This window comes from Falco cherrug, chromosome 8, assembly GCF_023634085.1.
Source record: "Falco cherrug isolate bFalChe1 chromosome 8, bFalChe1.pri, whole genome shotgun sequence".
NCBI classification, from domain to species: domain Eukaryota; kingdom Metazoa; phylum Chordata; class Aves; order Falconiformes; family Falconidae; genus Falco; species Falco cherrug.
In genome coordinates, this window is record NC_073704.1 from 4405156 (window position 1) to 4433134 (window position 27979).

General features: G+C 43.8%; 1 protein-coding gene across 4 annotated transcripts; it reads right to left on the minus strand.

The window, feature by feature from the left end:
• Positions 1-1658: 1658 nt before the first annotated feature.
• NAB1 (NGFI-A binding protein 1) lies at positions 1659-27916 on the minus strand. Of its 4 annotated transcripts, none has more exons than XM_055718579.1 (9): positions 27633-27916; positions 22645-22809; positions 21561-22394; positions 15684-15817; positions 14652-14703; positions 8857-8967; positions 6387-6528; positions 5106-5231; positions 1659-3949 (listed from the first exon to the last, which is right to left on the minus strand). In XM_055718579.1, the coding sequence occupies exons 3-9, from the start codon at positions 22377-22379 to the stop codon at positions 3861-3863; spliced, it is 1473 nt and encodes a 490-aa protein (XP_055574554.1). In that variant the 5' UTR covers positions 22380-22394; positions 22645-22809; positions 27633-27916; the 3' UTR covers positions 1659-3860. The 4 variants fall into 4 exon arrangements, with proteins under 4 accessions (XP_055574554.1, XP_055574551.1, XP_055574552.1 ...); XM_055718576.1 differs by having other exon boundaries at positions 5082-5231; XM_055718577.1 differs by having other exon boundaries at positions 5082-5231; positions 22641-22809.
• Between the last annotated feature and the right edge of the window lie 63 nt (positions 27917-27979).

Genomic DNA, 27979 nt, shown 5'->3' on the forward strand with positions numbered 1-27979 from the left:
CCATAAAATTTGACAATGTTTTTTTTTTTTTGGTGCATGAGAAAGAGGCACCTCCTGAAATTTCAAATTAACATTCCCGACCGCCCTGTAACAGTGCTTTATCCAGCAGCGCCGTCCAGCTGGGGACCTCGCAGCACCTGGGTGAGACCCCGGCTCTGTGGGGCTGGCGCAAGCCCGCGGGCCCCTGTAGGACCATCCTTGCCCAGCATCACTGCGTTCCCTTCAACTTCGGTTAGTCGCTGCTCAGCTGAGATCAAACTCACCGAAAAATAAAATCTAAAATGTTTTCCAGATACACTCGCGTGCAATCTGGAGGGTCGATCACCAATGTGTGGCACACTCTGCCCCATCCTCATCCCCTCCAGGCAGCAGTGCCTAGCGCCTGCCTTCCTCCTATTCCCTCTCCCAGCACAGGGCAAGATCACGCTGGAAGCGCAGACAAAAACCAGCAAGCATTAAGCCATTGGCTCCAGTTTCCCGTATTTCATCTCCTCTGGGCTGGGAGAAGGCAGGGAAGGGGATCGCACCCTATGCTGACCCCATTAGGCCCACCGGATTCTCCCCTCCACTTTGACCCATAACTAACATATGCCACCTCAGCAACCCGGGCAGTTTCAAAGGCTTTTGGTGAGGTTCTCCCCCCTCCCCTCCCCCGGCTTCATTGGGTATTTTTGCTCCCCAGTCTGTTTCTCTTCCCTTTCCACACCCCACCTCCCATGCAGCTCCTGCCCTCCCAGCAACACGTTACACCTGGCTATGGAGCGGCAGGTGAGCGGAAACGCGGCAGACCACCGAGACAAGGGTTGAGGGCAGCGATGCTTCATCTCCTCAATTCCCCAAGACTGCTTCTAACTGCCTAGGAGCACCTCCTAGCAGATCCACTGTTTGCATCCTCATGCAAACACAAGCACGCACAACAGCAGGAGGCGGAGAGGACATCAGCAGGGACCGCCACGCTGCAGACCCTTCCGGGGTTTTAGCTCTTCCCTCTTTGCATCGGCGCGTGAAACCCTGCAGGCTGTTGGCACCTGTAAATGAGGATTCAACCACAACAGCAGGAAAAGGTTTCCTCCGGTGAGAGCTGCAATTCAAGCTACTTCCTCCTCCCCTATCCCCAGAAAATTAACATCTCCTTTTAGAAAGCGCAATTAAAATAAATAAATAAATAAATAAATAAGGAAAAACCCTGGGGAAACTGAAGAGTTCTCACGGTGAAATTTTATTTTGTAAGCAACAATATAAACATGTGAATAAAAACAGGCATCATTTGCAGGGCTGGCCTTTGATCCAGTGTACCCTGAATCTAGCACCCCTTCGAGAGCAGGTGGGGGCACGCCGTCACCTGTGACACCAGAGGCTTGCCAAGTTGCAGTCCACCAAGACCTTTGTCGTGGAAAGACCCATAGCCTGAATATCTGCTGTTACCAAAGGTATGTGCAATCTCGGAATGTAGGCCTCCCACCTCCCGCCCACCCCCCCACCCTCCCCAGGTTAAAAAAAAAAAAAAAAAAAAATCATACAGCTGCAAACGAGTAAAAAAAAAAATTGCTTCCAGCTTATTGAGACTGAAATGGCCTGTTGGACTATAAACTGAAATATCATTCTAGAGATAACCAACTGGTCGTGACACGAAGTACTGTATTTACAACTCAAAAATGTAACTGTTATATACTTTAATTTATAGCAAATTTAATACATTAGTGTTTACAAAATAAATTCTGGACTCAACTGAAACAGCGTGCTGCTTAGCAAGTTCTTTTTTCCTTCCTCTCACTTTAATCGAAGAGACCAGCAAGCTTAAGAGCTTCTTCTGTGATCCACACACTATTTTTGATCATGCCAGATGTTGAAAATCAGAACGTTTCCTGCATCTCTAGTCTCGTTGCTTGGTACCTTCTATCACTCAAGCTGTACAGTTCGAACCTTAAGCTGTCCTTTAACAAGTTCCAGACACGTCTCGTGAAAGCTGCTCAGATACTAACCAGGGCACTGGCTAACGTTACAAACTCAAGAAGTATCGTATCCGTATTACTAGCTCACACAACAGGAAAGAGGAAATATAACTACACATTCAATCTCTTATTTCTAAGAGCAAAGCTGCAAACTCCATTGCTTAAAGTAAGATACTTCAGTAAGTGAAACAGTACCATACAGTTCAAGAAACACTTTTTCTTTTTAAAAAAAACCAAACATCTTAATAGTATAAAAAGTTGTTTACTGGTGTTTCTACTATAAAGCTTTGTTCCACAAATCAAAAGTGATAAAATAATTAGATATGTTTACAGTGATAAGAGACTGCAGTGTAGACATTTCAGCTCACATTTTGCTGACCGTTTCAGTACGACACAGACTGTGACTGAATCGTTAATACAGATCTATGACACAGAGCAAACTGCAGACATGAAGTGCACACCTGAATATGGAAGTTTACCCACTGGCACGGTAACTTACTCTCTTCAGCCCTCCCTTTCCCCTCCAGAACACGTTGTAGGCAAAAACTGTATTCAGAAACTGAGGCATGTAACTATTTTGACTGCAGGAAAGCAACTCTTATTGAGGGAGTTGCGCAGAGGAAAAAACAGATGCACACAAACACACCACAGTAAACTCCGAAGTTACATGCCGAGTATTTCTCCTTAGATAAAATGACATCTGCAAAAGTGAAAATGTACAAAAAATAAAAACTGTCAAATAAATAAAGAATACAGATGTTAATTAATCACATATATAAAGAAACGTATTGGCATACTGTATGCAGTATACGGTATATTCATAGAATTATGTGGGCTGGACAGCACTTAATAAGGAGTCACACGCTGAAGACGTAACTCCTTGTCTCTCTCCTCCAAAAGATCTTACAGTTTCTGGGTATCAGGTGCACCCTTTCACACCAACGCATAAATCCTGCAGCGTATTTCATCTTTACCACACCTAGGATGCATGTTTGGGTTTAGTTTTCAAAGGTCCACAGAGAAGTCCAAAAGAGTTATAATGGTCTGAATCACAATTTTTGCAGCCCTGTCCATGCTACTTGGTCTCTTGGGTTTCCTACCAAATGAGATTTTACTAATTGTACGGTATATCAAACCAGTTTTTCCCCAACGAAATGGGAGCCAATCATATGGACTCTTCCATACTCTAACTGGCATTTCCTACACTCCGAACTGTAGGTAGGTATTATGCTGTAAGTGTGTTACACAAAGGCTGCGGAAACCATTGAAAGTGATGTAACAATAGTTAAGTATCAAGTATGTCCGCTATAATACAGAGTCAGGGTCTAGGTCTATCAAATGCTATTATCCACGTAACATTTTAAACCATGAAATATTTTATGTGTTTTCCTTTTTTCTACAAATATTGTCGCAAACTCGCTGTTAATTGTGTCACGAGGTTCGCATTCCTAATTCTCCAATGATTTTTAATTCAAATGTTTAACAACCATATCTACGCTAGGTACACTTAAAGAAGACATTGAAATTTCAAGTAAAATGAACTGTAGCCACATCTACTGGACTCAATACACGTCCCGACATCTAGATTTACTTTGATAAGTTATACAAATACATAATACATTCTTAAATAATGAAGACCCACAATATTAATTTGTGAATCTTCCCACATTATAAAACCACTTTTACAGGAATGTTTATCCACCTGTATTACTGTTTTAGTTTGCAGTGTCTCTTGCTTTCCTGTTTCCACAGATTACTGTACCAGTTCTTAGGCTTTGGCTATTGAAATCTCTTATTTGAATGAGGCAACACTGGTTATTAAGGCTGGTTGTTTGTTTGTTTTTTTGTTTTTTTTCTCTTGTGAAGTTTCATTCTTTACTATGACACCATTTTTCCAGAGCAGAATGACTATCTTGTGTCTTCAGGTTCTGTTTTTATGACCTTTCTTTCGATGTTAAAAGCCGAATGAGGAAAATCCTTTAAAATACCAAGGCCTTCTGCATTAAGAAAGAAAGAAAGAAAGAAAAAAAAAGATGTTAAAAAGACTGCTTGGAAAGAAATATATTCTATTCTTAATTCAAGGAAAAGGTCCATGAACCATATGGATACTGACAGTTGAAGGAATAAATTCTGCTGCCTCCTACTGGGCTTTAACCCACCTGGGTTAGAACCACCTCAGTTACACTGTGGTGATGACCAAGAAATCACACAGATTTACTTCAGTTCTCTCGGCGAGCAGGGCTTAGGGGAGATGCACTCTTCACTTGCATTTTGGAAGGGAAGCGGTAAAAATCCCCGACTAGAAACCTCACCAAGTGAGCTATCACTGGGATTGGGACAAACTGCAAAAAGAGTGAGCTCAAGCAATATACCAAAGAGGAAGATGGAAGATTCTGCCCAGCTTTCAAAACAACTACTTTTGCATCTTGCCTTTAAAATAACGACTTTCCCACTGCGTCTTCCAAATGCAGGTGGGATTTTATTATTATTCCTAAAGTCGAGCGAGTCTGAGGCTTTATCTCAGTGCACCAAGTACTAAACTGAAACCACCCATACAGATTTCACACAGGGTTCCTGCTGCCTTCTATCCAACTCAGAACGAGTTTCTCCCAATGCCAGAGGTAAACGACAAGATTGCCAGTGAGCAAAGTCAGCGAATGGGAAACCCAGTTCAAAAGACTTACTGCACGACTTGGTTCTCTGTACAGAAACAGTGCTAGGTCCTTATAAACCAGAATAAAAAAAATCTTTTTGTAAAAATTCCAATTCCTTTACACAGAGTGAAGCCGTGCTATAATCAAACCGTATTACAATGGCAGCAACCAAAGTATTTAACAGCAGTAGTTTGGACCAATACAGCTCTCCGAGGCCAGGCACGTGCCTGAACTTGCTCATCCGAACCTAGTTACTGCATCCTTCTAAGCTCTTCCTACATAATATTCGATCCCATTCTAGATTAGCAGGTAACACTCCTCTTGAACTTTTGTAAAAGCCTTGATTAAAACGTTACACACAAAGCACGCCAGGCTGAGCCACTACTCCCTTCTTCATTCAGAGACATCACCTATCGGTAAGTTCATCACCGGTTTTGTAAGAAAAGGTGGGTAATTTACAAGGGACAGCACTAACCCGAGGACTGGGACTTTGCCTCACCACCGGGATAAAGCCGGATCAAATCACTGCACAGGGGTTTTCCAACATGCTGCTCTCCATCGAGTGAAATGTGCTGCAACTGTCTACTTGGCAGATTTGACATTCGGAGATTCAGCGGTCTTTCACCTGGAAGTTATTCACAGTGAAACATTGATGCATTAAAAGCAAAGCAATATTAAAAAACAGGTAGAGACTTAAGGACAGACTAGTTCTATCAGTAAAAGTGCACCCTGAATTCCAGCTGCTCAGGGAAGATTTCTAGCAAAACAAGGCTTATGTAAGTATGCCACTTGGCAGACTATTCCACAGGCACAGCTAGAAAGGGACACTCAGCCATAACAAAAAAAAAAAAAGTTAGAAAATAGAACTCTTATTCTGCTCAAAAACCACTTTGAGTTCCTAAAAATTCCCACTCCCCCTGCACAATGGAGAAATGGCATAAAGGAGCCTGCACTATCAGAGAGCTGGATCTACACACATCATTCTTCCTGTATACTTGCATACACCATTGCTTGACCAACACACACAAACGAAAGCCTACATTTTAACACTTACATCTATTCTCTTAGTCGCTCCCCTCTACTGCTTCTCTTCCCCTTAAACAAACTAGCTCTTAAAAAAGCAGACACAAGAACTTCTGGTCATATGTCTTGTGTTTAACATTTTGCCTCATTTCACAACAGTAAAAAAATAATAAATAAAATCCAAACAGAAAGCGTTCAAACAAAACAAACACTCTTAAAATTAACTCAAGCTAAGGAATAGCCAGTTGGTAAATCAGAGATAACCGCAAAACTGTAAGCTTTTTGAAGAATAACAAGCTACTAAGAACATAATTAGAATCTGCTTAGTTCTAAGTAATTTGCATAGCCAGCTCCTCAGGTTTTCTTCCTAGACTGCACAAACAGGTAAACAGAAAGGGGTAGCAACTACATTATTTGCTTTACTTTCAATTTCCGCAGAGCAGAAACACAAATGAAATGCAACATTCTGCTCTATTTTCACAACTCGGGACAAAGCTAGACCCAGGTTCTGCCCTCTTCTTCCCTTCCCACGTTACCCGTCGGGAAAGCAGTTTGCCCAGCCAGATTAGTGTAACAGAGCAGAATCTGACTGTACATCTGATTGCATTATTTTGACTGCAAGCACTTCAGGGCAGAGATCTTGTCTTGTCCGCTCAGCCCTCAGCGTTCTATACTAGATAAATAATACCACTGACACAGGTTGCATAACATCAAATGTATTTGCTAGCAGCAACGCCGTGCCTGGAAGGTACCATACCTTGTCCATCAGCATTATCTAATGACATGCCATTGGGGCTGTGCTCTTCGGAGTTTTGTCTGTAACACCCTGTGGAAAGACGTCTCTCTAATGCCGCCTGGTTGCAAAGAAACTCCATCTGTTTTGCCATCACCTTTTCTGACTGCAAATAAAGCAAAAAAAATTTCTCTACATATACATACATATAGTGAGTCAAAACACGAGGGAAAAAAAACGGTATCAGATAAGACTAACAGCCTAGATAGAGGGTTTTGTTGACTCATATGTACAGATGTGTGCTTTACGGTTTCTTCAAAACTATCAAGCAAACAAAATATTTTTGCACCCATAAAGATTTTCATACTGTACATGTGAGTCACTCAAGAATACTTAAAATGCAAGCTGTTGCAGTTCATCCACACGGAAACGTAACGTTAAAATTCTGTTCTTCAAAAACACATAAAAATCGCTTTCCGCACTTTAGGACTGCAGGTTACGTGAAAAGAATCTCAAGGAAAGCAGAAAATGATGTCTTAATTATCCAGTTATCTCTGTTCAAATACATGTCTTCACAAAGTATTCCAAGAGCAATGGCAACATCTGCTAAAAACTTATGCCAAGATTTTAACAGACATCTTGGAATCTTTATTTTAGGAAACAGCACTACACAAGCTTAAAAATCTGCCATTCTGAAAGTGTAGGACGACAGTATGTTTGTGGGGGAAAAAGGTGTGAAATGTCTGTCTAGAAGAAGAACAAGACCTATACACCTCTAGAGAGTGAAACTAAACAATGCAGTGCAACGTGGGAGGAAATGGCGTCTGAATGTTTGTCATTGACTTTAATGCCAAGAGAATTCTAACTTTCACTATAATCTTGTTCTTAAGAATGTAAATAAGCATCTTGCAAAAAGAAAAAGAAAATCACAAGTCAAGAAAGTTGATTTAGAAGAGCCACAATGAAGAGAAGAACAGCGTACAAACTTAACATCTACAATTGACAGGAAAAAATTCATTTCTTTCAGGTAATGCTGTAATTGTTTCAGTGAGCACAGAGGGCTATTAATTGCAGAGCACTTCAACTTTTCTTGGGAGGTGATGAAAGTCCTGACTTCCCACGAAAGCCTGCTTACTCAGCATAGTTCAACAATTTACAAATACAATGACAGCGTAACAGTCCAGCAAAATCTGAGCTTCTCCAGCACCGCGATGACCCTGAGAAGCAGGGTACTGACACGGCTGATACTTACTTTACTCTGGCTTAGAGCTCCTCAGGTTCTGCAGAAGAACACTGACAGCTCAACCTTGGTCTTGTGAGTCAGGTAAAAAAAAACTATTTTCCAAGCCTCTACTTTCAGGTGGGCTTTAACTTTGCTATTCTGTCGCTCCTGTTACAACTTTTGAACTGTAGAGTAATTTTTAAAAAGAATCAAAGAGTTCACATTCATGTCATCTTTGTTAATTAGGATAAAACCAGAATTTTGAACTGCAATGTTTCTGATAACCATAGAAAAACCCTGCAGAGCCACAGACACATTTAAGCCTAAACTAAATCTCTAGCCCACTGTTGGTGGGTCACTAGCAGTGACCAATGAAAACCTTAAAGCGTATACAAGATGAAAATAAGCTTGCAAAAATCTAGTTCATGTAGTTATTGTGCAACATCAGAACATGTAGCATAATTGCTTTTTGATGTATCACAATGAACAGATTTGTACGACTGTACACTACTTTGCAATAGAAGAAGGTAAAAGACAGGGTAACACATCCAGTCTCAGAAAACAGGAGTGTAACTCCTAAATGTAATCTCTTACGTGAAAATTCGGTGATTACATTTGCCCAAATTGGCTATACAAAATAAATTTGCTGCAACTTAGCATGAAATCCCTCCTTGGCAACAACTGGCAGTAGGAGATGCGTATTTTGCCTCAAGGCTGGGATACACTACAGAAAAGACAAAGAAAGAATTGGAAACCTGTCTTCATTTATAAAAAGCTTCCTGGATATACTCAAACACACTGCACTTCCACCAGGCTAGATGTTATTTAGAAAGGCCATCTATCCTATTAGGTCCAGAGGTTCAATGTTTCCTAAAAATATTGGCCTTTCTTCTTCTAAGAAACGTCAGAACTGAAGACTCCAAGATCTCCTACTCTATTTCTCTAGACTCAGCAATTTGAACTTTCCATTTATAGCTAATAACGCAAGCAACACAGCACATACTGTACCAATAGTACCCTACTTGCTCCCAACAGGCAACTGTGTGTTTCAAGCATACTACACTAGATCTTAACTCCTTGGAACTAACAAGGGTAAAGCTGTAGCACTGTGTCAGAACAGTTTCAGAAGGTAAACCCAAATTAAGAGTGAGGCAATCACAGCTAAGCTGGGTAGCCTTTGAAAATTTACGGCAATTACTGTAGTCATCAAAACAATACACTGGCATCAATGTACAAAGATACGGCCTGTATTATTCACAGTACTAGGTTTACCTGGGAATTAAGAGCTGTTGAGTCTTCACTCTTTCCTTTAGCTAAAGCAAGTGGCATTTTGTCTTGCTGATAGAGTGCCTGGACCGTGTCCTGGAAATCAGGATAACCATCCTATTGAGCATAAGAAGAAAGCAAACACCAAGAGGGACATGTTACTGTTTTTTCTTCACCCTCCCGGTATACTCAAAAGAAAAAAAAAAAAAAACCACCACCAAAAACAACAGAATAACACATTCCTGAAATTCTGTGAAAATCCTGGACTGCGATTTACCTGTTCGTGCTATCCGCTTCATTTAAGTTTGTGCATAAAACACACACAGCCACTCTACAACAACTGCTGTATGTCTAAAACGGCATACACAGGCAATCACATCTCATCTCTCACAGCTGCAGGTGCATCCAGACTACTGTTGTCACTGACGTTATACATTCAGCCTTGCCAGGCAGATTTAGGCCTGTGGTTTCTGTCACTCATTACATACAGCAGTTCTGGAGATTTTTATGAAATCAAGTTTATATGTACTTGAGAATAAGCTGCAGAAGTTGGATATACTAACCTTGAGAAACTGAGCAAAGCCTCCCGAAATGCAACATATTTCACACAGAAGCTATACTAGTGTCACAAAATGAAATGCCATCACTTCACAAGTAAGGTAGCAAAGACTTTATATACTATGGGAAATCACTATTCAATAATTCTTTCAATCTTAAATGCTTATGACAGGCAAATCTCTTTTGCAGCTTGCATATGTACCAATAAAGCAAATGAAGTTGCTGTGAAAGCCTGCCAGGCTCCATTAGAATAAATTAATCAACGAAGCAAAGGTTCAAGATAAGAAGTTTATCCTGCTCGGCATTATAAAAGGAAAGCTCATGGAAAATAGAGGAACATCCAGTAACGTTTACAAAGCACAATACAGGTGACACTGTTAAAATGTGAGAAGAAGCTAGAGATCTTGGGACAGACCCAAGCCTGGTAACAGTGGCATCTGTCACTGAGGATCTGTAGACCCAGATACCAAAAGTATACAAAAATACACCAAATTAGGTATACTTTCGTTGTGGATTCTACAGGCACGTGCATGTAAATATCAACTTTTTTTTTTTTTTTTTTTACAATAGCTGGACAAATGGATTACAGTCCAAGAAGAAGAAAAGCGACCTTTCAGAAAAAACACAGGGAAAGGACTACAAGGTCCATGCTGTTGGCAGGCTGCCCGCTGACCTGCAGAGTGGTGGTCAGACCCACGTCGGCTAGCCAGACCCTCAGTGCAACGTAACGCCAATAAAGCTATTCTTTATGCTCAGGAAAGGAAAAGAAAAATAAAAAATAAAATATCTGTCTGAACACTGCATATTGCTTTTATCCACCCAACATACTCCCTCAGGGAAAAATATAAAGGTGATAGGTATGTAAAATTTCCAATTGCCACAAAACCTCATCCACTAGAAACAAAGGCTTTGCAGTGTATTTCCATGAGCACTGACCATCTTCATAGCTAGACGTGAATATGTTTGGGAGAGGAGAATGATTATGTGTAGGAAGATGAGAAACTGAACACACAAAACCCCATCACTCAGGATCCTATTTTTGCAACAAAACAGGTAACGCTGCTCTTTATAATGTATCTTGATCGCTTGCCAACACAAATCCAAAGGCTGTTTCCTAAAAGCAGGGCTGGCTGCCCACTGCCACTGGCTGCCGTGACTGTCACCTGTCAGTCACACAGCTGACTCTCAGATGACAACGCAGCACTGGATCAACTTCCCAGAGCCCTTCCCCACCCCTGGCTGCTCTTCTCCCTGCCGCCCCATCGGTAAGAGCTGCCAGGGGAGCTGGCTGGGCCAGACGACCACCTACTCTGCCTCACCGTCACCTTTGCCTGGAGGTTCCTCTTCCCTCTGCAGCCAGGAGGGCCTGCTGCATGCAGTGCAGCATTTTTGTTTTGCCATGCTGCTGCTCAGTTGTTTTTCAAGCTGCTTGGTGCAGCAGATGTTCTCAGTCCCACATGTGCTTTTTCGCTCCCTCTAATGACATTTTTTCTATGCAAACAGTAGCTTCTACTGGTTTTGCTGTTTTTGTGAAAAAGACGAATCCCACACTTCAACTGGTTTTCTTTTCAACCTTCACAGCCATGGTGCAGGTGGGCCTTTTCTCTCCTCTCCCTCCATCCGTGCCAGCACCAAGGGAAGACATGTCCTCACAGCCTCTGCTCAGGTCTCCCTGCCCGTGCCCCCTGACTCCCATGGAGCTTTGTGAAATAAGCTTTTGCAAGCCCTCCCCATCCCTCTTGTTCAGCCCAACGAAGACACTGACACGTGGAACAATTCCTTCATGCCACAGACAGCAAGAATATTTTTAAACTTTCTTCCTCTGCTCTCTTGGCTGTTCGCACTGCCTGAAGGGGAACCTCGTCAACCCCAACGCAAAGCAGCAGCAGCGACGACCAGCCTCTCCTGCCGTGACTTCTGCATGATATACCCGTGACTTGTTCTGCTTTCTAAGCTGGTGCCACAACAGCTCACGGCTATGAGTGGTGCTGGTACTGAGTCACAGAAGATGGCAAAACAAGGGGTGCCCCTGCCCCCCAACACCTACGCAGGAGAGATCCTTGCTCTGCAGGAGGATGTGCCATTTCTAGCCCCTTTTGCCTGTCCTGCTCTTTGTCCAGAGCAGATTTAGGAGCTACAAACCCTTTTTCCTCATCTGCTTCCAAACCCCAATTCATTCCATTCCCTTTTTCACTCCCTCCACACCTCCAGTCTGTCATTTGCCTGGAATTTTTTCCCCTTCCCCTCTCTATACTTCACTCCCACAGCTCACCCACCCACTCAACGAATAAGAGGGGGAGAGCTCGCAGGGGAAGAGAAAGGCTTTTACAGGTAATTTGATGTAATTCATGGCATATTGTTTCTTTGTAATGCTTGTGTGAGTTTCATATTCATGAAGAGGATAAATTTACAATGGTGGCTGCAAGCCGGCAATGTTGCAGCTTGCACACACAGCTCTGCTAGCTTTGCTCAAGGATGACCTTCAGAGTCTCCCTGGGTTTTTTTCATGTGTTTTTATATTTCAGGAAATTAACTCATCTTTTTTTTTTTTTTTTTTTTTAAAGTAATCTTTTACACTAGGCAAACAGTGTGTGAAGTCTTTCCAAATTCAAGCACTAGTATTTTAAACCACGCTGTGTGGAGACATTAATGACTAATGGGTAAAGGAATGGTGAATCAAAACACAGAGTTTAGCCTTAAAACAAGAGTGGCAAAATGACCTTTACCACAGAAAAAAGAAAAAAAGAAAAAAAAGACGACAGAGCTACTTAGAATGACAACAAAAAAAAAATAGATCACCCAGCTTCAGATCCTCTGCATGATATTAGCATGAGCTAACAGAGCCACAACGAAGCATTACAAATTTAAAAACAGGATAAGGAATTCTTATCCAGAGCAGAAGGAAAAATCTGCAGCATTTGCTACCATTTCCATTTTTACCTCCAGCTTTCTAAAAACAAACAAAACACCCCACCCCCAAAATCCCCAAAGATACTACTAAAAAAAGGACTTTTTCCTAGTATTTTCAAAACGCAAGCCCCAAGAACCTGAAACACCACATGTAAAAGTGATCTACTATGGAATACTGCATGTTTTTAAAATGTCTTTGAAGAAAAGTCCGTGATTTCCAGTGTACCTCAGAATCACAATGCACTGAAGTAATGCTTTACTCCTTAGAAGGCTCCGTTTGTAAGGAAAAAGACATTTATGCTGATAACAACACTGGTTGCTTCATAATTAATAATGCTATGCTATCAAATGAAAGATTATTTCATTTAGTTTCAATTTCATGTTTTTGAAAAAAAGCCCTACTTCTGAAATAAGTCATTTGTACAGTTAGGACATGACATCTTCACAAGCATTTTAAAATACGACTGGACTGGCCATTTTAGATAAAAAGAAAACCAAGTAAACAAATTTTCTCAGAATTACTGAACTAAGAAGCATCTAGAGAAAGCAGGCCTTGAGACTCTTACGATTTCACCATGCAGAAAAGGAGAATGCACATTCCCTAAGGCTGCCCAAGTTTCCTGCTCCCCGGAAAACCTAGTTTCTGCCCACATTCTTCAAGATTTTAATTTTACTTTTTTTTTTTAATGAAGATCCTGTGGAAAAAACCACCTCCCTTGCAGTGTGTCATTTTAGATACTTGCTCATCATCACTTATTACTGAATGAAGGAAAAACTTCCTAATGCGGAAATCTAATCATCAGTGAAATACTATTTTGAGCAGAGGAGCGGCAGCTGCCCACTAACTCTTACAAATCAGGACCAGACTGGACAAAAGAGGGGGGACTCAAGCAACCACCCTGCCATGTGCTGGTCAAGGCAGATAATGGTGAAAGTGGATAAAATCGTTTAACGCAGCTTTTCCCCGCCCTTTTTTGCGGATCAGAAAACAAGCATAGGTCAAAGCAAATCAAATCCTAACACATGTAAATGACATTACTGACTTATCAAAGCTGTGCATTTTGTATTATATAAACTCAAACAACAACTGCATGCAGACTGATAGAACTTAATAAATAAATAAAAAAGATGAACTCCTCTAGACCTGTTCATAATTGGCTTTTCAAAACTGACTGCTCTCACCGGGGTTTGCTTCAACAGGAAAAACCTTCGTACAGGTAACAAAGTGTCGCACTACTGAAAAAAATGAAAGCCTTACATTTGGTGCATCATTTACCCCAGGATGAGTTACATATGAGAAATGCATTCCAGAATATGCTGCAGCTTTCCTTTACAGTTCAAGAATATATCACATATCTGTGTCACATACAAATCTAGCTCCGGCCTAGCCTACATCCTAATGCATATTTAACCTACACCTTTTGGAGTTGGCCATGCAATAAAAAAAACCCCAAAACCAACAAAACACCCAACACTACAGATGAATTAAGACACCCCTGTAGCAGTCAAACAGTAATTTGTTTAAAGAATAAATTAAAAGGGAAGATCTGCCACTCTTATAAGGTACATAGGTATACATACCTACTCTCTCCCTTTTTTTAATTAGAAGTGACTTTTAAAAAGGCTACAGATTTACTTTCTGGCAGTGGTAACTGAAGCAAATGGCAAACTACATATATGTCGCTCCTGCACACCTAACGAGAAAATCCCAGCATCTCCCTAAGCAATATCCTGTGCAGGTATATACATTAGCCACGTATAGATGTGCTTTTTACACAATGTTATTTACAAAAAACTGTAAACTAACATCTACAGGCCCAACTATTTGTGTTGGCATGTATAGCCCTTAGCTAGCTTTTGAATTTTCAATACAACCAGTTTTATAATTTATGCCGTAGTCAGAGATGGCTGGTATTCCACCATCAATCCTTATCCAGAACTCTGGATTCTGGACATGATCAAAAGCTGGCTCAAACAAATTAAGCAGACCCCACCTCACACTGACTTAAAAGCAGGAGGCCTCTTGGGAAGACATTTCCTACAGTGCTCAGGCTTATTCCACCACAGGAAGCCAGTCAGTCCCATTCCTCCCCCTCCTACTCAGAGTGCAAAACACTGCGCGTAACTTTACCATTAAGCAAATCCTACTCTTTACCCCTGCTCCTACAGGTTTCTCCATCAAGCACTTATATTTGCAGAGACAGTGGTGATGTTCTCCCCCTCTCTCTCACACCCATCAACTGTCTGTCAAATGTTTTTCTGACAAATTTCCTTAAGACATATCCCTTCAAACCCAAAGTGAATTTTAGCACGCATAGGTCAAAATACAGTACCTCTAACTTGATTCTCTTTGGCGACAGCTCATCCCTTTCTCCACATTTAGATCTAGAAGAGAAGACACGGTACGTTATCAGTAAACAGCACGTTAACCCTGACCATCAGAAATAATAATGAAAAGAGTCAAGGGGGAAAAAAATAATCAGGTGAGAACAAGTGAGATGCACAGAAAAAGCTTCCAATTCACTTGGCAGTCAATGTCACACCAGTATAGGAAACACAAGCGCCTTGTGTTGTTTTCAAAAGTGTCAAGATACTCATGGACTCTTCTTCCAAATAGGAAGGAAAATTACCTGAGCACAGAGAATTACAGAAATGCCTCTGACACTGCTTATCACCGTGGAAGAAAGGGGAGCAAAGGAAAACCATAAAAAGCTCCTAGAAGTACAGGAAAATGTATTTTGAAAGGATATCACATTACAGGTGAGGGAGTTAACATTTAAACACAATATGAAGTATCAGGATTTTCAACAATATTTATTAATTCTAAAGGTTTAATTGCATTTAAAAGCTGTTAAGCCTTTGCTACCATTTCATAACAGCAGTTCGCTTAACAGAACAGTAACTGAAACTAGGACTCAGGTTCAGTTCCTTCAAAGCAAGTTTGTAAGCCACTCCCTATGACCTTATCTTTTTTCATTCCCTGGAAACTAATAAGCCAAATCTGTACAAGGAACAGAAATTTTTGATACATTGAGCAGCTTTGGCTACTCTGCCTATTTACATTAACATTGAAATGTACAAATGCCTCAAATACTTGGAAATGCCAAACTCCCAGATGCCTCTCAACACGCACTATCCCCACAATTTCTGGAAAACTAGAGTGCAAATGAAAAGGTAATTCAAGACAGCTACATCTTAGCAATTTAAAAGCTTCACGACTCAAATAGCATTTTCCTACCCTCCTCTGAAGAGCACTTTGCTAGCTAAAGAGCAAGAAGAAAGTATCTCTAGTGCTTCAGAAGAAGTGCTATCAGACTGATTAGCTCCCTGAAATTAAAGGTCCTTTGAGTTAATTAAAACCTTACTTGGTGGTCCTGTAAGTATACTTGTATGTAACTTCTCGAGAGATTTGCCGAGCTAGTGCGAAGAGTTCATCTCTCCTGGTCAACAACGCGTTATCTTTTACACACAGCTGAGCGGCTGCTTCATTAACTGTTAGCTGGAAATCAAACACAGAAACAGGGATTCATGATTTTGCATGTTTTCACCCATTGTGCTTGTAAAAGTACCGGTTCTTCGGAAATAATAAAAAATTTCAATTGCATGTAAAAATTACCTATAGTTGTATACTAAACCCTGGAGGGTTTGTTCCATTTATTTATACCCTTACTAAGCCAGGTAAAGCTCTGGGAAAAGAAAAGACAACAAATGTAGTTGGTGCATTTAATGTCCTTTAAAGTAAAACGTTATTGTAAAACTCTCTCAATGTGCACTGCTTGTGCCTCATCCCAGCATTAATTAAATCTCAGTATAAAACAGTAGCTCTGAACGTTCACGGTGTTTGGCTCCCAAAGCCTGGTTTACAGGGAATACTATTTTTATAAACGCAATATGCCCAGGACTTGAGGGGAAAAAAAAAAGAAAAGAAAAAAAGAAAGAAAAAAAAACCCTGACAGTGTGGGTACAGATGGCTTTCCCTGGTGAATACAGCATAAATTCTGTAGAAGGTGATGGTTTAAGAAACGATTAAACTTTTTTTAGCTCTATTTCTCACCCTCGTGTTTGTGAAGACTATCTTCAGACATGAATCAAATGTAACTTGTTTCAAGGATGTTTTCCTGAGCCTGCCAGGACACATTTCTAGTGCCTCTGCTGCTGCTGGCAATAGTTTCGGGGGGGGGGGGGGGGGGGGGGGGGGAGAAAAAAAACCACCAACCCTCAAGTTAAGGCTCAAAATGGTTTCAGAACACTCTTCAGAAGCCTAAAGGAAGTGGTGATACTGTCATGAATTATACCAGCTTAACAATACTGCTGTCTGAAAAGCCTATGGTCAACACGTATGAACAAACCCCAAAGTTATTAATACAGCAAGACGCTGAAACCGAGATGCTGGAGAGGAGATTCCTCATTCCCTGCTCCTTTCACAGTAAGCAGGGCCTCAAGAGACATGTTCACTTCTTCCTCAGCTGAAGAACAGCCAGTACTTGTAATGAAGCGTAACAGCAGGAGGCCAACAGAATACTACAGGTGTTTTTCCCGAAGTGCCCACAACTCTTCTACCCTTTATTTCTAGAAATTAAGCTGCTTTGAATGGGCTTGGCTTCCTGCAAATGAGCACAGCTGCTTTGCTGCTACTGTCAACAGCATGCTCTGTCTCCGTCTCAGGCTAGTGAATATTTACAAAGCAGCTAGGTTGTCCACAGCAGTCAGCATATTCATGACAGACTGAGATGTGCCACCCCCAGCCCTTCAGCTGGCAGTGCGAAGCACAGCCGCAGTTCAGCACACAGGGCTACGGGGCAGAGGACAGGTCGGACCGCACACGTGGGACCTCAGACACCAAAACCCTGGCTCATACAAGAAGCACTTTTCATGGAAGAGAAAAGAAGGTGAAGCTCAGGACAGACCAGTAGGTCCACAGTTAAACAGTGCCTCTTGGGAGAAGGCTAAGGAACTCGCTACCGGACCCTGCAAAACGTTAGCTGTGATTTAAATCACCACGGCCAGCAACTCACCCGAAACACTGCACACTCCAGCCCTGAAGGATGGAAGCTGCCATGTGACACCAACAACACGCAACCATGCTGCCCTCTGCCACAGTGCTTGATGTCATCCAAATTAGAAAAAAATATACTTTGCCTAATGCGACACCTGCTCTCCAGGGAGGTTGGAAAAACAGAAACATGTATCAGCAGATCTGGGACTCTCTCACTGGCCTGTACCCATGCAATATTTCTAGTAAAACCTCACACAGAACTGCTGTTCCTAGAATTTCAGAAGCATTTTTTCCTGTGTTTAGCATAAAGGCCTCTGATCTGAGTAGGGCATTTCCTGCGATACCTGAATGCTAATCAGAGTGCAAACATGTCTTTAACAGGCAAACTAGATAAGTTGCCTGATCCTTTAGTCTCTGTACAGACTGGGGAGAGAAAAACAATACAGAGGTCAGATGTACCAGGGTGGGAAGTTCAGGTTTAACCTGTGAAATATCTCCAGATTACTATGTTCCTACAATACAACCTACTGAAATAATAAAACTATTATCCCTTGGAGAGGAACAGTTGTTCTACAATGTCTATCTTTTAAGAAAAAAAAAAGGGGGGGGGGGGGGGGGCGGAGACAAAATTAAAAGATTCATACAATACTGATGAAAAAAATTACCAGCCAAAGCAGACATTGATTTCTGTAGCAGTGATAGCTACTACTTTCCCAAGGATGAATAATATGGTTAATGCTTACAAAATAATTTCAGATGGTTTTTATCCCTCAAAGTGCTAAAAGGTTGCAAAGAGATGAAATGACTGAAAATGCTTTGGGTAGTTGTTGGCAAATGCTGTTTATCCTAATGTATGAGAAAAGCCAAATGTTTATTTGTTTGTTTTTCCTGGTTTCTTCTTTCAGGTCACATCCAGACTTACTGAATTGAAGTGCATCATGGCTTCCTGCCTTTTCAGGAGGCATAATACTGCATATAGAAAGCATTGCATGCCTAAAAATAAAGATTCTGTTTGCTGGAAGCCTTAGTGATATGGAGAAGCACGTAACCATACAGGCTCTACGGAGAGGGATGGGTATATTCACATTTGATGGAGTTCATAGATTCCTCCACTAAAAAACACATAGTTAAATACCAAGCCCTACTGTTTCGGTGAGTCAGCGAAAGAAAAGAAAGAGATCGAGCTAGACAAAATTTATTACTTGCGTTTCTTATTCCTACTTCTCACACTATTAAACAAGATCTTTTTCGGTTTTATAGGCACCTAGACAAGCAGTGAAATACTAACACACAAATTACAAATCTGACTCAAACACGCACAGGTCACCAAGTTCAAGGGCATGCCTTGTACTCATTCCTCCTCCAGTCCAACTTTAAACATAAAGTGCTCTCCGTGCTTGAAAAGCTATGTAATACCGAGACAATGAAATGGATTAAAGACAGCGTATTTATTAGTTTTGGAACACCTCTGAAAGATTCTGCATCAGATCTTATGCTAGATCTGTGCCTTATGCAGATAATCCTACCAAAAGCACCCACTTCCAAACCAGCTCAGTGTCTACAGCTCTCACTGGCCTCTAATGGCTGCTCAAGCCCTCTGAGACACTCCAGTGTTCATACTGAAACACACTCAAACTGAAATTCTCGCTAATTCACCACTAGTAATTCCACCAAGTCTGATTTTAATTTGCATGCAACTCCACTCTGCTTGAGGAGCCAGAGATACTCTGATCTTTACATTAAGAAGCTAACCACTACTTAAGCTTTTTAAATTCATAGTGAAGTTTATTCAGCTGTCCATTGCCAGCTGCAAGGAGAAACCTTGAACTGTGAGGCAGAATGACAGCCTTGGAATGTATTAACACATGCAGAAAGACAGTCTCTGGACAAGCAGAAACTTACCTCCCTGGTTGTTTAAGGTCCTTCCTTCTGAGCAGCAAATTGTTTAAGCCATCAAAAACAAAAATCCATGGAAGTTGAGTTTAAAACAGGCAAACTCTGGTTTAGCAGATTTTAAACCAAAAAACAACCCAAAAAACCAACAACAAAAAACAAAAAAAGGAGTCTCGTTGCTACTATTAGTGTATTCTCTGCTTTAAAATAGAAACTGAGAGAAAACTGTTCAGGACAAAACTTTCTGAAATCTGGCCTCTTTAAGCAAACAGTAAACCAATTATGAGCAAATTCTTCTTGCTTGCATGTGTGCAGTTCCCATCAAGTTCAGCGAGGCCCCACATGCGTAAGTGAGGCATAAGTCAACCACATCCTCCTTTGATCTTGTGCCCTTAATCATAATAGCGATAGAAATATTTCCTAAAGCCAAACCATGCTCTCATTCCATTTTTAAACATGGTTTTATAATGATGTAGTGAAGATCTTTAGTGCAGCATGAAAAAAAATTAACATAGCAGAGCAGTCGTCCTTTCTTCCCGTTCTTTGCTACCCTGCTCCTTCAAATTACCAGCCCACTATTCGCTCCTCCAGCTTCATAGAGCCGCTCCTGAGCCTAACCACATGCCCAACAAAAGCTGCCCCCAGCGCCCACCTCCCATTACGCTGCTGGATGCCAGGAAACGATCTTGCTAGAAGTCCGCCCAGATTTCAGAGTGTTTTCTGCAGCCACTACCCCAGGAAGAGATTGTGAAAGCACCTTGACTGCCTCCATCCTCAGCTGGGGAGAACCCCCTTTCTCCGAATCCTGACTCTGCAGCAATGTACACAGGGCATCTACACAATTAATCCGTTCAAATCCTGCCTCTGTGTCATATGCAACTTGTTCTGCTAAAGGAGAGACTTCCGCAAGGTCAGGGGTGTCGGACGAGATCTGTTCCTGCACACTGGATGAATTCATAGATTCTAAGAGTACAACATAAAGCCACAAGGCATGTAAGTGAAAGCTGCACAACTAAAACTGTGTGGTAGAAGTGAGGCTGACTACTGACAAGTTCCCTTGGAAGCGTCTCCCCAGTCTGCAGTAAAAGCCCTTGTGAAGTCACTGCTGGTGATGTGCAGTTGCCTTATAAATGTAAATACATAAACAAAAATGTAAAGAAATACGCCTTGTTTCCTTCTGCCCTTCTCCTCTGAAGCATAAAGAGAACCTAGTCTTATGCTATGGATCACACACCTACAAAACTTCTTCTTGAAGCGAAAAAAGGCTAAAGCCAGTACAGTTTTTTTGGCACTCCTGTAACATAAACATTGCCTTTCCTTTTGGGAACTAAGCCTTACATGCCAAATTTTAAATCCAACTGAAATTTTGCAATCACTGTTAACTGTGAAAATGCTGATGCAGCATTCATATCAACAGTGTCTTGGCACTGCTTTGAATTAATGTTTGTTCTCCTCTTGTACTGTACTTTGGCACTGGGGAACTATTCCCCACACAGACACACCTATTGTGTTACAACATACGCGCTGCGAGCTTCAAGAACACCAGAAGAGAAGGAGGCCTGCATGGACTTTCAAGGACAAGAGGGAAGAGATGCTCCACAGGTATTAAAGGACAAACCTTTAAATTACAGCCACCCATCAATACTGGAGACAGTCCTTTCCCTTCCTCCTCACACAGTCTGCACTTCACTTGACTGGCTTAAGACCACTGCGCCCAAAAAAACCCACAGGCTGTATAACTAAGCGTCACCCCAATTCAAGCACACAGAAATCCCACCCGCACCCACCTCCCAAGGTTTAGGGACCTCATCAGCAGATTCCTTTTTACCTCAAGGGCACAAGCTACAGAGCAGGGTCTCAAGGTGAGGGAAGACAGCAGAGGGTAGTAGCCAAGCAAGGCGATCCTGTTACCAGACACAAGCGATTTTAGTTACTGATCTTCCAACCAACCAGTCTACTCTCAAAGCTGCAAGGGAATATCAAGACAGGACTGCTTTAAAAACATGCCAAATGCTTAGAATCCCAAGGGCCACGCTCAGTGCAATAGTGGTTTCCTATTTCGGTACCAAACTGTTTAAACCCTCTGTCTTGACAGGCTGCACCAGTGACCAAGCAGTCTGATGACACCGAGCTGAAGTCATCAGCGCACGCATGCACACGCCCACCCAAGAAAGGGTACTCCTACTGCACCAGAGATTTCTATCTCGGGGCAGGACGGCCTACGGCTCCTGTAAGACACGACTCTCGACACCCAGCGAGAAGCTCCCATACAAAAAGCACACCCTGTGAAAAGCGTCTCATAAAAGGCATAGGAATAGGGGAGGAAGCCCACAGTCGCTCAAGGTATTTTTACCTCGTGGAGGGTGAGATGCTTGCCATCCTTTCTTTTCGAGTCAAACCTGCCATATATTGCACTGTACTTCCTGATCTCCTCCTCTTTGTGAGGGTCCTCGTCACTCATCTCAAAGATGTGACCAATCATCTTTGCCAGTTTCTTATTTGTTTTCAGTAACTCCTTGACTTCATTCGAGTCACTTTTGGGCAGGGAGGGAACCATACGTTCTACGCATTCAGCAACTGACAGAGCAGCGGCGGCATCCAGGGTCTCACTGTTTTCCTTTGGTGAAGCTGGAGAGCCAAGGTCAGCTGGGGAAAGACTATGTTCGCTTTCTGTGGTGTGGTGCCCCTGCCAAAGTCTCGGTTCACTGCCACTCTGCAGCGCTAAGTTCCCCACCACATCGGATTTGCTTGCGCCCACGCTTTGCACGCACGTTGTGGCAGCACATTTTGGAATCTTCAGGTGAGGCTCTCTGGTGCTGCTGTTCCTTTCGTAACTGCTGCAGGATATCCCCAGCCATGCAGGAGACCCTTCTGGCAGCTTATATATTGGAATGCTGCTGACCGGTAATGAGGTGAGAGGCTGGTTAAAAAGACCAGGGTTTGTGACCCAGTCCCTCAAGGCCTTCTGCAGCCTTCGGACATGAAGTGGCTTGCTAGCCATGCCTACGAGAGCCATTATCTCCAAAAACTCCTCTTCACCTGCTTCACAGAGCTGCTGGACATCATCACCACCCTGCTGAATGAAGGCATCAAAGTAGAATAAGAGATTTGCTTTTTGTAGTATTCGATACAGCTGCAGTTCCCCAAGGGTTCTGGGCAGAGCTGACGCCATCACGGATGACAGAACCTGCAAACAGTAAAAAGAGAGAAGATGAGCACTGGCACACCAATGTCCAGATGCATTCCCCCTACCACCCATCCTTCCGTAAGGCTGTCAACTCAGAGGAAGGATTTCTTTCTCTCATTATAAGAGCATGCATGGAAAAGAAAAAAGGGGTGAAAGTTCTTTTTTTTTTTTTGACTAGTTAACTTAATGGAAACATTTGTGAAAAAAAAAACAAAACCAACAAATCGGCAGATAGTTGCAAAGCACCTACAAAAAAGATGATTCAAACACGAAGCCAGCTTGTTTTCAGCGTTCCCCCTTCATGTTTGCTCCCAAGAATGTCATTCAATATTGCTCACTGCTTCTACTTGACTCTTTTATAATCTTCAGATCAAGATCACAGAACACTCTGAAGAATCACTGAATACTTGATCCCCTGAAGAAGAAAAAAAAAAACAAAACAAAACAAAAGCTCATCAGTTTTGATTCTTCTTAATTCTCCAGTCATTTAACCCCATAGCAAGGTGGAGGACTGGAAAAGGAAAGCAAAGAAGGAGAGTGCTTCGTAGAACCGCAGAGGATTAATGAGGCTGGATCAGTAAAAGGGTGTTTCAGAACCAAGTGATCTTAATTATGGAAGCAACATCCACAGGCAAAGCACAAATACTGATAGGTTCCAACACATGCAGTTTAAAAATGTTATTCTGAATTCACCTACCCATTCCATTTGCTAACAGCCCTGCATGTCACTGATATACATGACATGAAATACCATCCAGCAATACAGCACAGCAATTGAGCTCTAAGGGCTCCCAACAGGCAAACTGCAGCGGTATTCTACCCTTACGGCTGCAGAAGAAAACACTTCCACAAGTTTCAACTTCATAAAACCCATTATCCACAGTTATCCTGCAAATAATAAACTCTCCAGAGAATTCTAAGATCTCACACACACACCTCTTCACTCTACGATGGCTTTTGCAACTACAAGTGGACAATTTCCAGTATTACTGTATTAAGCTAAACCATCAATCAATAATGTCAAAAGCATGTAATTTATAGTTGGTCGGGAAAGTAACAGAACTAAAACATGGAGCTGGTCCACTAACATTACTCAGACTCTACTACCACACCGCACTTCAAAAAACACACAGTAGTAACCTAAAAATCAGCACTTACAGAACCATTTGCACACACTGGGGGCAAAACTGTTCTAGTAACATGCAACCCCATCCCCAAACCTGCCATGCAGGAAATTATTTTTACAATACACACTTTTGCATATTGGGGTTTTTTACGTGTCTTTTCTTCAGCAACTCAAAATAAACGTACAGATGTAACAAACAGAACTCAGTTTCTATTCAGGAGGCATCTGCTGAAAGATCAGGCTTTTGCTACAAAACTGTGATTAAACTCTCCTAGACAAAAATAAAACACGGAGGCCAACAGCAACTTGACAAAAATGTACGTGGCAGCAACAGGATACCTGCAAACAATGTCTCCGGGAAGAGAGACAGAGCCCTGGAAAAACTAAAAAATACAAAAAAACCCCCACCCAAACCAAAGCCACCAGCTGCACTTATCATTCTTTGTACGCTGCTATTTGTAAAACAGAACGGACAGCAATTGCTGTCTAGATCTCAGCAGCCACCTGAAGGAGCTGCTGGTGAGCTCAAGAGCTAATAAACTGCACACTTTGGAACTCTGGGTGAAACTGGAAACATTTAAGAACTACATATTTTAGAAATACAGTTCAGCTTTCAAAAGTAATAGTTAATTACAGAAAAACAATTAAAGCACTGTCTACACTCAAAGATGGCAGAGGAAGCAAGGAAAATGAGGAAAATCACTCAAGGTAAACCTTAAAACAGTATATAATGCAGTATTTTTAAAATCGTCATTACTTCACGGAATTTCTAGAAAAATCCTCCCATTCCATACGAACTCTGACAAGACAAACAAAACTAACAGCTTACGGTTTAGTGGTGTAAACTGCTCCTACCCTCCCATTTCAAATGATGTTGACTTTCCACCATCAATACCACAAATTAACTTATGTGGCTGTTGAAAGAATACCCGTTTGTTCTGAAAAGTCATTCGTCTTGGTGCAAAATCTACATAAATCTACATAAATGGACTTTGTGCAGAGAGCTAAATTGAATCCTGGGAAGACGGCGGCAGTGAAATTACATGCAGCCCAAGAGCTCCGGGCAAGGCACGGAGCTCATTTTTCCAGCCCACAGGCTGGAAGAGCAGCAACAGTCCACGAGCAACCCTTACCTAGAGGCTGCTAATCAACAAATCTCCTCATGACAGATAAAACTGGATTAATATGTACTACGGAGGCGTCAGCAGTGAGTCCACAGTTCAGGCTGCATTGAGATTTGCATTTAAGGCAAGCCTGAAATCCCTTTTGTTTTGTACTTTAACGACTGATTCCGTTTTCCAAATGTAGTATAGTAACTCCTGAGAAGGCCACACAGATTTTCTATTTATGATTGCTACTGGTTTCTGCAGATAAGGCATTTGCAAACACTCTTTCTTTTAGACCTCTCTTCTCCTCATTAAAGTGAGTTCCTTCTGCACTCACCTCAACAGTATCCCAAGTACTTCTGAAACTTTTACAAGGGGAAGGCTCCCTCCCCTTTCCAAGCCAGCCTCACCAGCCTGCCAGCTACGCTGCTTCGCTGCATTTCCGGACATTACCAGCCTGCTCCAACGGTTCGGCTCAGCTCGCAGCCTACAAAACCAGGAAAGCAGGTAAGCTGGCCAACCTGGAGGAGTAAGGTGAGGCTTGGGAAGAAGACAAGCAACAGATAAGGTTTGCTGAGAAAGCAGCATAGCACTGCCTGAATCAGAAGAGACCGTTAACCCAAAGGACACGGGACGTTGCTACCTATCCAGCTAGAGCTGAGCCTTAGCACACCCACTCAAGTCTCGGCGCCACACAACTTTCGGGTGACCTTTAAGCTTCATCTAAGAGACCTAAAGCACTGCCTTCCCCCACCACTGTTGCTCTCACTTCTCAGTGCAGCAGCAGGGGCCGTGCTTTTGGGGCAAAGGGTGAGCACGAGAAGAAGTTACACAACGAGAAGACACGGGCTGAGCTCCCAACCAGGAGACCTGTGTATGTCTTCCCGCTGGGAAGAGCACCTCATGTAAGACCCCGGGGTGTTCCCCTTCTTCTACAGCCTGCTCGGTAAACCTTAGGCTTTCTAATCTGCGATCCCAAACGAACCTGGTTCAGGAGTAACAGCCTGGTAACGTCCTCTGGCAAAACCTAAGAAGCTAACCAGAACCATCTGCTGCCTTAGGAGCGAGCAGGCAGATCTTCTACGGTACGGCCAACTGCAAACCCTTTTACGGCAAAAGGTGAGAACGCACAGCTGGCACGGGGAGGTCTGTAGGAATAAATAAACGCAGGATGGCAGCTGAGCTGCTGCTGCTTCTTTGCTTGTCATCCATACCGGTAAGGAGTATGGGAACACACAGGGAAGAGCAGCCGTCTTTTACATTTTTTTCACACAGAGAACAAAGAAGCTAGGAAATTCCCCCTAGCAGACAAAGCTGTTTAAAATACACGCAAGGTCATGTACTGCTATAGCCACGGAAGAACCAGGAAATCACAAGTCAGGTTTTAGCTCAGCCTTTGCAACCCCTAACCATACACCCTGATCTCCCACGTTACCTCATTCCCATCCACAGCCCATCACCGCACATGCCATGCCCTCCTCTCCAAACCCTGGATGTCACCTGAACTCCAACCACACACACAACTCCTAGGAAAAAAGGAAAACAAACCCCACAGGGACGCACCGCAGAGCACTGCTAAATATTTGTAAACAACCAGTGCAGGAATCACAACCTACTCCCGCAACCGGCTCCCTCTATCAAGACAGCTGGAGGTGGCAGCAGCCCAGTTCAGTGGCAGCAGCCCAGTTCGATGTCTAGGCACGGGAAAAAACCCGTTTCTTCCCGGTTCAAAGCCGCACATTTCCCAGGGGTGGCAGGAAGATCCGTGGCTGCAGCAAGCAGGTGGTGGATGTGGGTGAAGCACAGGGAGAAGAAAAACTCGGGAGCCACGGGATGCCAGCACGGGGCAAGGCCCTCACCAGCAGTCTTCCTGCTTTTTAGGGCTGCACTAGAAGTAAAAGCCACCGAGCAACCCTGACTTTTTGAAATTTTTAATTTTTTTTTATTATTATTATTACTTCAGGTGAATTCTATTTGAGCTGTCACCAATTAAATTAGGAATACAGGGAGAAAGTGCGAAACATCACATTCCTGTATTTTAGGCAAAAGTGATTATTTCATAATATATCTTGATCACTTTGGGCGTTTTGAAAAGTCTCTGAAGACAAACCGGATTTGGATTCGAGAGCTAGCTGCTTTGCATATTCATTACATTTTTGCAGCGTTTCCAAAGGACTTTTAGCAGAAGAAAATTACATGTAGCTGCAGAAGCGAGACTTCGCAAATTAAATAGTCTTGTCTAGCTCCGAGATGTGCCAAAATACAACCTATTAAGCGAGTTTCACATTCAAATACAGATGCGTATCTCGCCGCAACTAATAAAGAAACTTGAAACGTGCAAAAAACAACCGCGTAAGGATAAAAAGGGAGCCAAGATACCTCACGGTTCCCAGGCCAGCGCGGCCCGGGGGGTGTTCGCCCCGGGGGGCCGCCCTGAAGGAACGGGCGCAGCAGGCAGGGCGAGGGGGCTGCGGCCCCGACCCCCGCTGGCCGCCCAGCCCGCCGGCAGCTCCCCCGGGCCGGGCCCGGCACCCCCCGGGAGGCAGCGGCCAGGCGGGGCGGCCTCGGAGCCACCGGGCCCGGCCGGGCCGTCACGTCCCGCCAACGGCCGCGGGGCGGGAGGTCGGGGCGAACCACCGCGCGGGGGACGGCGGGGGGGGGGGAGAGGCCGCGGAGGCGCACGGCACCACACTGCCCGGAGGGGGAGGGGGCGGCCGGTACCACAGCACCGCTGCCCCCCCCCCGCCCCGGTACCCCCGCGCAGGGCCGGCGGCCCGCCGCCCGGGAGCCGCCCCCGCCCGGCCCGCCCCGCCGCCTCGCCCCGCCGCCTCGCCTCGCCTCCCCTCCCCTCACGGCGGGGACGTCGCTGCACTTTCCGCCCACTCCCCCCTCCCCCGGCCCCGCGCCGGATTTCTCCGGGAATCACCCACGCAGGACCCGCCCGCTCCTTCCGGCCGGCCCCCGCGGGACCGGGCTGCCCCCGCTCCCCGGCCGTCCCGCACGTACTCTGCAGCAGGCTGCCGCCGGCCGCGCGGGGCTCCCCTCGACGCCGTCCCGGGGCCGCCGACTCAGCCCCGCCGAAGTTGCTGCCAGCGCCCCCCCCGCCTGCGCGCCGCCGGCCCAGGCTCCTCCTTTCCCATCGACGGGGCGGGTGAGCGAGCCGGTCCCCGCCGCCGCCTCGCTGCCGCCGCCGCCCCGCCGCCCCGCGCAGCTCGCCTGCCGTGCGCGGAGGCCCGAGCGAGCCGAGCGGCGGGCGGGAGGCAGGGAGGGAGGGCGGGCGGGAGGCAGGGAGGGAGGGCGGGCGGGAGGCAGGGAGGGAGCGGCCTGCAGCGCCCCCGCCCCCCCGGGCCCCG

What these genes read in the sequence shown, in the direction of transcription:
- NAB1 (XM_055718578.1), bottom strand. Translation starts at nt 22,379, where the DNA reads ATGGCGTCAGCTCTGCCCAGAACCCTTGGGGAACTGCAGCTGTATCGA. An exon ending in CAAAGAGAATCAAGTTAGAG is followed by an intron (nt 8,968 to 14,651) that starts GTACTGTATTTT and finishes TATGCTCAATAG; the next exon opens with GATGGTTATCCTGATTTCCA. An exon ending in GGCAAAGTCCCAGTCCTCGG is followed by an intron (nt 3,950 to 5,081) that starts GTTAGTGCTGTC and finishes TTCTTAATGCAG; the next exon opens with AAGGCCTTGGTATTTTAAAG.